This window comes from Dendrobates tinctorius, unplaced genomic scaffold (genome assembly GCF_039654945.1).
Source record: "Dendrobates tinctorius isolate UK_male_01 unplaced genomic scaffold, ASM3965494v1 ptg000011l, whole genome shotgun sequence".
Taxonomy (NCBI): Eukaryota; Metazoa; Chordata; class Amphibia; order Anura; family Dendrobatidae; genus Dendrobates; species Dendrobates tinctorius.
In genome coordinates this window covers 96,146,601-96,159,676 of record NW_027361679.1, presented here as the reverse complement: position 1 = coordinate 96,159,676, position 13,076 = coordinate 96,146,601, and the positions used below count along the sequence as shown (strand labels likewise).

The window sequence follows — 13,076 nt, the reverse complement described above, 5'->3', positions numbered from 1 at the left end:
AAACCTGCTAAATCTGCAGGGGGTTGAATACTACTTGTAGGCACTGTATATATTAGCTAAAGTATTTACTTCCAGGCATAGACATACAGTGGGAAAAATGAGTATTTGATAGGCTACTTTCACATGAGCGTTTTTTAGCGCTGCGCTTCGTGCGCAATAAAGCATGCAAAAAACGCATCATGCGTTTTGCATGCATTTGCGTTTTTTAGGCGCATGTGTTTTAACCAGTTTCTAGCCATGTTAACTCTTAAAACACATGCGATTTCAAACGCAGGTGTGCGCATGTCCATGCGCACGCCTGCGTTCCCATAGACTGTAATGTGTTATTTTTGCGCATTCTGTGCACATGCGTTTTTTTTACGCTGTTGGACGGACCCAGAAGTGCAACAGGTTGCGTCTGGCGCGCCTAGGCGCACACTACAAAGAAACGCATGCGCACAAAAACGAACGCGTGCAAACGCTAGACCATGCGCCCGCCATGTTAAACATGGGGGCGCATGGACGCGCACGATACGCTGCGCTAAAAAATGCTAATGTGAAACCAGCCTTACACTGACTATTTTGCAAGTTTTCGCACCTACAAAGAATGGAGAGGTCTGTAATTTTTATCGTAGGTACACTTCAACTGTGACAGACAGAATCTAAAAATAAGAACCAGAAAATCACATTGCATGAATTTTAAGTAATTAAATTGTATTGCATGAAATAAGTATTTGATCACCTACCAACCAGCAAGAATTCTGGCTCTCACAGACCTGTTAGTTTTCCTTTAAGAAATCCTCCTACTCTGCACTTATTACCTGTATTAATTGCACCTATTTGAACGCATTACCTGTATAAAAGACACCTGTCCACACAATCAATCACACTTCAACCTCTTCACCATGACCAAGACCAAAGAGCTGTCTAAGGACACCGGGGACAAAATTGTAGACCTGCACAAGGCTGGGAGGGCTACCGGATAATAGGCAAGCAGCTTGGTGAGAAGGCAACAACTGTTGGCACAATTATTAGAAAATGGGAGAAACACAAGATGACTGCCAGTCTTTCTTGGTCTGGGGCTCCATGCAAGGTCTCACCTTGTGGGGTAAGGATGATTCAGAAAGGTCAGGAATAAGCCCAGAACCACAAGAGAGGACCTGGTCAGTGACCTGAAGAGAGCTGGAAGCATAGTCTCAAACATAATTGTTAGTAACAGACTACACCGTCATGGATTAAAATTCTTCAGTGCACGCAAGGTCCCCCTGCTCACACCAGCACATGTCCAGACCCGTTAGAATTTCGCCATCTGAATGATTCAGAAGAGGCATGGGAGAAGGTCATGTGGTCTGATGAGACCGAACTTTTTGGTATCCACTCCACTCGCTGTGTTAGAAGGAAGAAAGATGAGTACAACCCCCAAGAACACAGTTCCAGCCATGAAGCATGGTGGGGGGGAACATCATACTTTTGGGAACTCTTTTTGGTAAAGGTGACAGAACAACTGCACTGTATTGAAGGGAGGATGGATGGGGTTATGTATCACAGGATTTTGGCCAATAACCCCCATCCCTCAGTAAGAGCATTGAAGATGGGTTGTGGCTATGCCTTTCAGCACGACAATGACCCGAAACACAGTTATGGCAACTAGAGAGTGGCGCTATAAGACGCATTTCAAGATCCTGGAGTGGCCTAGCCAGTCTCCAGACCTGTCCTCAAAAGAAAATCATTGGAAGGAGCAGAAACCTAATATTGCCCAGCGACTGCCCCGAAACCTGAAATATCTGAAGTAGATATGTATGGAGGAGTGGGCCAAAATCCCTGATGCAGTGTGTGCAAACTTGGTCAAGAACTACAGGAAACGTCTGACCTCTGTAGTTGCAAACAAATATTTCTGTGCCAAATATTAAGTTCTGTTTTTCTACTGTATCAAATACTTATTTCATGCAATAAAATGCAAATTATGTAAAAATCATACAACGTGATTTTTCTGGATTTATTATTTAATGATTCTCACAGTTGAAGTGTATCTATGAAAAAATTACAGATCTCTCCGTTCTTTGAAGGTGGGAAAACTTGCAAAAGTGTAACCATTTGAGTGCCCAGTATTTTCTCTATATACACCATATGGTTGGGCCAATTTTATCTTATGGCGGCTATTAAAGGTTTATTAACAAATTGGTTAAGGATTATATATTTAAATTTAATTTGATTTTTAATAAGGTTGGCCATGGCCCAATTCTTCCACCTAATTTTGTGTGTGTGGAGATAAAGTTTTCGTTGACAGTGCTTTATAATCCCATGGAGGATATCGGCTCTGATTTGGATTTTCACTCCACGACTATTTGGAATGTATCACGAGATCACACAGGAACCCACCCTTATGTATTTGATCAGTTCTACTGATGTAGGATCTTCAGTTGGTTTGAATATAGCGGACATTGTGTGCCGAATGTATAGCCCTGTACAGTGGGGCAAAAAAGTATTTAGTCTGTCAGCAATAGTGCAAGTTCCACCACTTAAAAAGATGAGAGGCGTCTGTAATTTACATCATAGGTAGACCTCAACTATGGGAGACAAACTGAGAAAAAAAAATCCAGAAAATCACATTGTCTGTTTTTTTTTCATTTTATTTGCATATTATGGTGGAAAATAAGTATTTGGTCAGAAACAAGCAATCAAGATTTCTGGCTCTCACAGACCTGTAACTTCTTCTTTAAGAGTCTCCTCTTTCCTCCACTCATTACCTGTAGTAATGGCACCTGTTTAAACTTGTTATCAGTATAAAAAGACACCTGTGCACACCCTCAAACAGTCTGACTCCAAACTCCACTATGGTGAAGACCAAAGAGCTGTCAAAGGACACCAGAAACAAAATTGTAGCCCTGCACCAGGCTGGGAAGACTGAATCTGCAATAGCCAACCAGCTTGGAGTGAAGAAATCAACTGTGGGAGAAATAATTAGAAAATGGAAGACATACAAGACCACTGATAATCTCCCTCGATCTGGTGCTCCACGCAAAATCCCACCCCGTGGGGTCAGAGTGATCACAAGAACGGTGAGCAAAAATCCCAGAACCACGCGGGGGGACCTAGTGAATGAACTGCAGAGAGCTGGGACCAATGTAACAAGGCCTACCATAAGTAACACACTACGCCACCATGGACTCAGATCCTGCAGTGCCAGACGTGTCCCACTGCTTAAGCCTGTACATGTCCGGGCCCGTCTGAAGTTTGCTAGAGAGCATTTGGATGATCCAGAGGAGTTTTGGGAGAATGTCCTATGGTCTGATGAAACCAAACTGGAACTGTTTGGTAGAAACACAACTTGTCGTGTTTGGAGGAAAAAGAATACTGAGTTGCATCCATCAAACATCATGTGGAAACATCATGCTTTGGGGCTGTTTCTCTGCAAAGGGGACATGACCTCCTTCCATCAGCAAGGGCATTGATGATGAAACGTGGCTGGGTCTTTCAACATGACAATGATCCAAAGCACACCGCCAGGGCAACGAAGGAGTGGCTTCGTAAGAAGCATTTCAAGGTCCTGGAGTGGCCTAGCCAGTCTCCAGATCTCAACCCTATAGAAAACCTTTGGAGGGAGTTGAAAGTCTGTGTTGCCAAGCGAAAAGCCAAAAACATCACTGCTCTAGAGGAGATCTGCATGGAGGAATGGGCCAACATACCAACAACAGTGTGTGGCAACCTTGTGAAGACTTACAGAAAACGTTTGACCTCTGTCATTGCCAACAAAGGATATATCACAAAGTATTGAGATGAAATTTTGTTTCTGACCAAATACTTATTTTCCACCATAATATGCAAATAAAATGAAAAAAAAAGACAATGTGATTTTCTGGATTTTTTTTTCTCAGTTTGTCTCCCATAGTTGAGGTCTACCTATGATGTAAATTACAGACGCCTCTCATCATTTTAAGTGGTGGAACTTGCACTATTGCTGACTGACTAAATACTTTTTTGCCCCACTGTATGTATCTGTGCTCCATAGAACTGCAAGCATTCCCTATTAATGTCTACATTAAAAAATAAAGCCTACAATATTCTTTTTTTTGTGGTATCCTTCTCTATTGAGAAGATTAGGCTACACCCTTTTCAGTCCAGTGGAAAAACAGGTGGACCAGTGTAGGCTTCCAAAGTGGTGGGAAACACTATAATGTAGAATTAACTTTCATTGCTCGTAGACTTGTCATGCCACTAGCACTGTTGGAGACCATAGGTGGCTGGATTCTGCGTTTTCCCCTCTCCCCAATTGAGAATATGTGCCCACTCGGCTGCGTGGGGTAGGAGGAACAGTGGTGGGCTGCCAGATAGCTAGAGCTTATGGTCTGGCTCTCACCGTATTATTAGGCCTGCAGTTGTCGCTCAGAGTAATACTGTGATACCGCTATATCTCATGTTTTCTGGTCATTTTGTTTGCTCATTCATGTTTACTTCTGATAGCAGGAAGCAGCCCGCTGGACAGTCCAAGAAACTTCTCCACTAATGCATCTGTTAACTTCCCCTTTGCTCGCAAGTAGGTATTCTTGTATTCACTTGAGGTAAATACATTAAAGGGTTTTTCTACTACTTGACATCCTCTGCTTATTCACGTCAGGGCCTCATACACAATGAAAACAATCTGTACTCTCCTCCTCAGCTGCTCTTCCTGCTAGGTCACGTGACAATGGCTGCAGTTATTCCCTTCAGAGGCGGGCAAGTGGGTCATCACATGGGATGGAAGATCTCTCCTATGATAAGTTGGGCTTGTTTAGCTTGGAGAAAAGACGCCTCTGAGATGTCGTCATTTACATGTATAAATGTGTGGCCAGTACAAAACACTGGCACATGACTTATTCCTTCCCATGGCCGTACTGAGGACTAAGGGTACTCATTACTTCTTATGCCCCAATTATTATATATATTGCATAACTCCTCCGTTTGGTTGCCCCGAAAGTGGTTTCATACCATTAACTCTATTTCGAGACCTTGTTTGGGGGAAGAAACAGCCAAGAATTAGGCTGGAATTCCTGCAGAGGCCTAAAGATGGGGGGGGGACTGGCCCTTCCGAATCCCTGGATTTATTTTTTGGCAGCACAGGGTCAGCAGATGAGAGGTTGGAGAGAGGTGAATGGACTGGGTTCAGTCCAGCAGATTTTGGTTTGGTTGGTGGGAAGGGATCCATTGGTTCAGGGTCTGGAGGCAGGGGGATTTGGGAAGTTTGGTGCGGCCTATCCTACTTTGATAATGGTTCACAAAGTATGGGAGGCAATTAAAAAGACAAGAGAAGTGGGACTATTAACAAATCTCTCCCCAATATGGAACAATGAAGTACTACCTGAATTTATTAAAATGGGGGAATTCAAAAATTGGATATCATTAGGTATTCAATATGTGGCTCAGATTCAGGACACACGAGGACTGTTATCCTTTGAGACACTGCAGGAGAGTTATGGGTTACAGGAGACCTGTAGGTTTCAATATGGACAGTTGAGACATGCCTATCTGGCGCAGAGTAAAACGATGGATATGGGAATTTGTAGAGATATTCTGGTGGACTATGTCTGTGCAACGGGAGGAACGAAAGGGGTAGTCTCCGATATTTATAGGGATTTGTTATATACCTTTCTTAACAGATTCCCTATTAAGGCAAAAGAGAAATGGGAGGAAGAGTTGGGAAGGATAGAGGAGGATAAATGGGAAGATATCATGGAATATATTCCTCAGTTATCATTAAGTGAGCCGGGTAGACTTTCACAGATATGTGCTTCACAGAGTATATAGAACTCCGGATAGGCTCTATAAGGCAGGGCTGAGACAGACTTCTGAGTGTCCTAGGTGCCAGTCCGAGGGGGCAGGGATTCTGCACATGTTATGGTAATGTACGAGATTGAATGCATATTGGTTGGAGGTGGGAGAAGCAATTGGGAAATCGTATAGCTGTACAATCGCAAGCGATCCTGTGATATCTATATTGGGATATGTGGAGGAGATCCGAGTTCCAAATCATCATAAACTGGCCATAGCTAGATTATTGTATGTTGCACGTAAGTTGATTGCCAGGCACTGGTTGAGTGGGGAACCGCCGACTCTGCAGGAATTTTATAGACATTCTGATATGGTTATTAATATGGAAAAGGATATTTATGAAAAAAAGTGTGAAAACTTTTGAAACACTTTGGAAACCGTGGATGGAGAGAAACTGATTCCAGAGGGATGTTGTTTTATTGTGTAAGCAATGTATGCTAATGTCCCATTCTTGTTTATAGAGGATTTAAGGGGGGGGGGGGAGATGAGGGGGGGGGAACTGGGGGATTGTTTCAAAATGTTTGTAAACATGACTATTCTCCTTTCCTGACACAATTGTGTGTAGTTGTCAATTTGAATATTGTTAATAAAAATTATCTGATTTAAAAAAAGGGTACTCCTTACGGGGGGAGATAGGGGATTCCGGCAGCTAAATAGGAAAGGTAGAGTAGGACTGTAGAACGTCCTACCACAAAAAGTAGTATTGGCGGACACTATAACAGCTTTTACCAAAAGAGCTGGATGCTATTCTAACAACAAGTGGCATTGTGGGTCATAGATAATCTAGCGATGGAGCATGTATACTTGCAGAACATCGGGATCCATGCCACTGTGACCTGAGCCTAACTGGGTCATCTAGCAATGATGTTGAGCAGCTCTAAGCCGTGTCACCTCCTGATACCAGAGCAGAGCTGTCATTTATGGACAAAAGACCCATTTGTACTTGTAATCTAGTATGTAAAAAAATTCTTTTTTTTTTTTTCTTTTTTTTTTTTTCTGTCTCCCAATCCAATGTGTCCAATTATTTCTTACTGATGTCCTGGCCTATTCTTATTTTTCTCTTTCTTCTTAATCCTTTGATGCATGCAGTCATGGACCACGCTCTGACAGGTAATCATTGATGAATATTGGCATGCCTATATGCCTACATAAATGAAAGGCCATGCTAGTAATTACTATCGGAGACTGCTAACCATCTAACACTATTTGTTTTTAGAGCCGATGGGCGTAGATGGTCTCTGGCATCCCTTCCGTCTTCTGGTTATGGCACCAACACACCAAGCTCAACTCTCTCGGTAACACGTTTGTCATTTGTTTTGGGATCCGTATTTGGCAACAATATTTATTTACCAGCGCATGAAATACTCTGCACATATACACCGAATAATCTTCCGAAATGGCCAATCACACTTTGCTGAAAGGGAACCTGTCACCAGGTTTGACTGATGTGAGACCCGGCCTAATATACAGCATTTTATAATGCTGTATAGATAAGAAAAAGAGCTTTTATTATACTCGCCTGTGGGCCGGTCCGGCCGATGGGTGTCGCTCTTTGTCCGGCACCTCCTTTCTTCTTGCGATGCAGTCCTCAGACCGACCTGAAACATAAGAAATAGACCTTTCATTATACTCGCCTGCACGGCGGTCAGGTCCGACGGTGACGCTGGTCCGTACGCCTGCGCAGGAGTGTGATGCTGAGGAGACTGTGAATGACATAGGGATGCGTCATCCACTCAAAGCAAGGAGGACAACGAGATCATAAGAAGATGGGAGGCGCCGGACCAAGAGGACCGCCACCCCTTGGATCAGGCCACCTCGCAGGTGAGTATAATAAGTTATTTTTCTTCTCTTACAGGTCTGGTTGGGGGCAGATATACAGCATTATAAAATGTTGTATATCAGACCTGAAAGGTGGTGGCCGTATCTACTATCGCCCAAAGCTGGTGACAGGTTCCCTTTAACCAGCTGATGCTGACAGAATTTACAGCGAGTACTTTATTAATCAGCACATTGTAAAAAAAAAAAAAACATTTTTTTTATTTGACAGTCCCTGAATGACATGGCTTAAAAAAATAAAATCTCACCTTTTTTTCAACCTGCTCCCATGTATGATGGTAAGAAAGGGTGGAGCTGAAATTGATCTTTGGATTTTGACACTGATCAGAATCATAGCACATTGCAATAGTGATGTATTAATTAAAAGGAGTCTGTCATTCTTTAATCCTGACAATCAGGCTGTGGACACGCTGTTCAGTTAAAGGGAATCTGTAAGTAGGTTTTTGCTATGTAATCTGAAATCAGCTTTGTGTAGTGGCAGAGACTGTGATTCCAGTGATGTGTAACTTACTGCGCTGCTTGTAGTTTCAATAAAATCCATGTTTTATCAGTAGAAGACTATCACTAGAGGACTAGGTGTCTTGTGCCATATAGTCCTCCTGCTCTGTTTAACCTGCCCCATCACTGGTTGAACCGAAGATCAAAACAAAATGAACAGTAAGTAAATAAATGACAATATTGCATGAAAATAATATAGGGTACATAGATAACATTATTTTGCTAGAAAAAGCGTAAAAGCCACTCCACCTACTCGGAACTGTCGGAACCTGTAGTATGAAAACCTTGCCATTAATGTGAATAAGGGCCGAGCCGGACCGAAACCCCTACTAATGGATACCCAGCCATGGGAGCTATATAATCCTTATGTCCGGCACAAAGAAAAGGGAGGCCATGCCCTTATCTGCACAGAGTGGCAAAACATGAAAGAAATGTGGGCACATGTTCACACTGGCCACTAAACAGACAAAACCGAAGATAAAAACAAAATGCCCAAATACCCTGCAAGTAAATGGCAATAGTGCATGAAAATAACTGTAGGGTACTTAGTTTACATTGATTAGCAGATTTCTGCCTATGCACAGTGGACACAAAAAACTGCCAATCAGTGGTGTTGGCAGGGTTATACAGAGCTCAACATTAGAGAACTGCTAGATCAACAGTGAAAAACTGATTTTTCTCGACATGACAGCAAACCGGTCCAACAAGTGATACATCGCTGGAATCAGGTTTTCAGCCCCTACATCCTGCTGCTCTCAGATTACATTGCAAAAATATGCTGACAAGATTCCATTTGAGAGAACAGTATGTCCATGTCATAATAGTTAAAGCAAACCTGTCAGCTGTTTTGGCTGATACAAGATACGGCCACAGCCATTCAGGGCTTATCCACAGCATTCTATAATGCTGTAGATAAGCCCCCGGTCCGACCGGAAAGATAAGAAAAATAAGTTTTATTATACTCACGGGGGGGCGGTCCGATGCGATCCGGTCCAATGGGTGTCGCAGGTTCGGTGCCTCCCATCTTCTTGTGATGCCGCCCTCCTGCTTGCTCCACAGGCTCACTGGCATCGCGCTCCTGCGCAAGCATACTTATCTGCCCTGTTGAGGGCAGAGCAGATTCCTGCAGTGCGCAGGCGCTGGGTCTCTGACCTTTCCCAGCGCCTGCACACTGCAGTACTTTGCTCTGCCCTCAACAGGGCAGAGAAGTACACCTGTGCAGAAGTGGAATGCCGGGGAGCGATGAAGCAAGCAGGAGGGCAACATCACAAGAAGATGGGAGGCGCAGGACCAAGACCAGCGACACCCCTCGGACAGGACCGCTCCCCGGATGAGTATAATAAAAAATTTTCTGATCACTCAGGTTGGATCAGGTGCTTATCTACAGCATTATAGAAAGCTGTAGCTAAGCACTGAAAGGCAGTGGCCGTATCTTCATCTTATATCGGCCAAACCTGCTGACAGGTTCGCTTTAAGACTAAAGATCTGCCCTTCAGTAGATTAGCTGCATATCACCAATACTGAAGGGGTATTCCAGCTGGAAGAAGTATTCACAAGAGGTGATAACTTCTACATCAGTGGGGATCCAACCACATTTTTGTTCAATTTATATGGGACTGCTAGAATGGTGTACTGTTCTTTCTCCAGCAATCCCATAACGAATGAATGGAGCTGTGGTCCATTATAATTGGGAAATAAATGTCCCATTCTGACAGTTAGTGCAGGTCCCAATTATTTGACCGCGCTGATCTGGAAGTTACCATCTATCCTGGAAATAGGTGATGATTTCTTCCAATCAAAATAATCTCTTAATCCAATGTGTGTGGGTTTGTGGTCATCTTTAGATATGACAGATTGAAAGACTGAATTTTTTTGAACGTGAGCGTAAAATGGGACCCTCTTTACCATAACAGAAAATTAGAACCCCCTCGTGAAAATTAAAGGGGATGGATGGATAGATGCCATAGGATACAAAATTCTCATGTCATAGATCTGAGATGGCCAGTGGTACAGTTCGCACCATGTTTGCATGTTACATCTGGGTATTCCGCTTTCCTTTCTCACTCCAAAAAACCTACTGATGGGGTAATTGAATTGAGTCCTGATGAATACAGTGAGTGATGGCAATGTCTGTAATGTGCTGCAGAATATGTTGTTGAACATAAGCATGGGAAATAGTTAGGAAGATCTTAATAGTAAAGTCTGATCCTTTAGGCTGACTCATTTTTGTTTTATGATACATTTTTGAAAGTTACAACCGGTGTTGTATCACTGTCAATTTTTTGATCAACCCCTTTAGCTATAAACATTGCTTGCAAATTACATACAGCTCTGCCAAAAATTAAGAGACCACTGCACAGTTAAATAAAAATCAGCTTCTCTATGTCTGACAGCCATTCCATTCCAGTGTCAGTTGAATTCCAATCAGAGTACACTTCATTCTACTTAATGTGCTTCTTATTAGGTGATCACCTGAACCAAATCTTATTTAACGAAGGAAAGTATAAAAAAAAAAAAAAAACAAACCTGCTGTGGTGTTCACAATCCTCTTGCAATAGGGCAAGCTGGATGGTAAAACAAGTGCTAGTAATATTCCAAAAGTAATAGGGATGAAAAAATAACTTTTATCCATGCCAAAGGAGTTGAAAAGAAAAGTATTGAGTGAGGAAAAGGAGGGCTCAATTCTGGCTTTACTAGCAGAGGGACACAGCATAATGTTGCCTCCATCCTTAAAATTTCTATGACGGCAATTCATTACAACAAGGTCAAGCAGCAGAAACTGGGGACAACAAAGCTACAGACCGGCAGAGGGCGAAAATGACTCTTCATTGACCAGGATGACTGTCCTCTTATTCAAATGTCATTCAGCTACCGCAGGATGACATCAAGTGACCTACAAAAGGAATGGCAAAGGGCAGCTGGGGTGACGTGCACGGCAAGAACAGTTTGTAACAAGCTCCTAGAGGCAGGGCTCAAGTCATGTAAAGGTAGAAAAAAGCCTTTCATCAATGAGAAGCAAAGGAGAGCCAGGCTGACGTTTTCCAAAAACCATAAGGATTGGACCATAGAGGACAGGAGTAAGATAATCATCTTCTGAGTCTAATTTTCAGCTTTGCCCAACACCTGGTCATCTAATGGTTAGACGGAGGCCTGGAGAGGCGTACAAGCCTACAAGCCACAGTGTCTTGTACCCACTGTGAAATTTGGTGGAGATCTGGGGATGCTTCAGCAAGGCTGGAATTGGGCAGGTTAATCTTTTGCGAAGGACGTATAAATCTAGCCGCATACAAGGTTATCCTGGAAAATCAGGTGATTCCTTCTGCTCAGGCAATGTTCCCCCAACTCTGAGGACTGTTTTTTCCAGCAGAACAATGCGCCATGCCATACAGCTAGGTCAATCAATGTGTGGATGAAGGACCACCACATCAAATCCCTGTCATGGCCAGCCCAATTTCCAGACCTGAACCCCATTGAAAACCTCTGGAATGTTATCAAGAGGAAGATGAATAGTCACAAGCCATCAAACAAAGAACTGCTTAATTTTTTTTTTTTTTTTTTTACCAGGAGTGGCATAAGGTCACCCAAAAGCAGTGTGAAATACTGGTGGAAAGCATGCCAAGAGGCATGAAAGCTGTGATTAACAATCATGGTTATTCCACAAAATACTGATTACTGAACTCTTCCTGAGTTAAAACATTAGTATTGTTGTTTCTAAATGATTATGAACTTTGTTTTCTTAGCATTATTTGAGGTCTGCAAGCACTGCACTTTTTTGTTATTTTGACCATTTCTGATTTTCTGAAAATAAATACAAAATTTCGTGCTTGGAAATTCGGAGACATGTCAGTAGTTTATAGAATAAAAGAGCAATTTACATTTTACTCAAATATACCTATAAAGAGAGAAATCAGACAAACTAAAAACTTTGCAGTGGTCTCTTTTTGTCAGAGCTGTATATTAAAATTACCAATCGCTGCTTTCTTCAATTCCCAGAACCATCATAATCCCTTTCTGCACCACATCATTAGGATTCTTTCATGTGGACCTTAAGGCTATATGCACATGTTGTGGAATTGCCGCGGGAATTCCGCAACTCCCTGCTGCGGGAAATACGCTAGAATTCTGCATTCGTAATTCCTGCGTATTTCCTGCATTTTATCTAGCGTTTTGCAAGCGTAATTAGAGACCGCGACTTCATCAAAGGTCATTGTCTCAAGGCATCACTGGGAATGGGAGTTGGCGGGAGCATCGCTGAGGCCTGGGAACGCTGCGCAGGACGCCGGAAGGTGAGAATAACACCGTTTTTTTTATTTTAATTCTATTTTTTTACAGGGATATGGTACCCTGAGAATGGAGGAGAATCTCCTCCAGACCCTAGGTACCATCCGCACATGATCCGCTTACTTTGCGCATGGTGGCCATAGCCACATGCGGAAAGTAAGCGGAACAATGCATTCCTGTGTGTGCGGAAATCCCACGATTACGCACACAGAATGGGCATGCTGCGTATTTTTCTGCGATGCGATTTTGCCGCGAAAAAATACAAAGCATTAGCACAGCATGTGCGGAATGCCATTGAATACAATGGCAAAAACTCGACAAACGTATAAAATCCGGGAATTCCAGACGTGTGCACACAGCCTAAGGCTATGTACCCACGTTGCAGAAATGCTGCAGAAATTTCCGCAACATTTCCACACTCCTGCCGCGGGTAAAACGCATGCAAAAACAAGCGTTTTGCAAGCGTTTTTCGCTTGCGGAATGCTTGCGCATTCCAAGCGATTACCATCGCTTCGAATGTGATAGGTAGGATGTTAAAATAATTAAAAAAAAAGTTCTCACCTTCCGACGGCCCTCTCCTCCAGATCCTGGGTACCATCCGCACATGATCCACTTACTTAGCGCATGGTGGGCATAGCCACATGTGGAAAGTAAGCAGATCAACGTAATCCTACTAA

The 13,076-nt window shown here is 42.9% G+C and overlaps 1 protein-coding gene across 9 annotated transcripts in view; it reads left to right on the top strand.

The window, feature by feature from the left end:
- Positions 1–13,076, top strand: part of MAST3 (microtubule associated serine/threonine kinase 3) — a 228,411-nt gene that overhangs the window by 136,522 nt on the left and 78,813 nt on the right. For 4 of the 9 annotated variants that reach the window (XM_073545028.1, XM_073545012.1, XM_073545057.1 and 1 more), the window contains 3 exons: positions 4,441–4,513; positions 6,874–6,894; positions 7,001–7,079. In XM_073545028.1, the coding sequence (XP_073401129.1) occupies positions 4,441–4,513; positions 6,874–6,894; positions 7,001–7,079 (173 nt within the window). The remainder of the gene's footprint in view (positions 1–4,440; positions 4,514–6,873; positions 6,895–7,000; positions 7,080–13,076) is intronic. The other 5 variants (XM_073545020.1, XM_073545065.1, XM_073545053.1 and 2 more) reach the window with 3 other exon arrangements.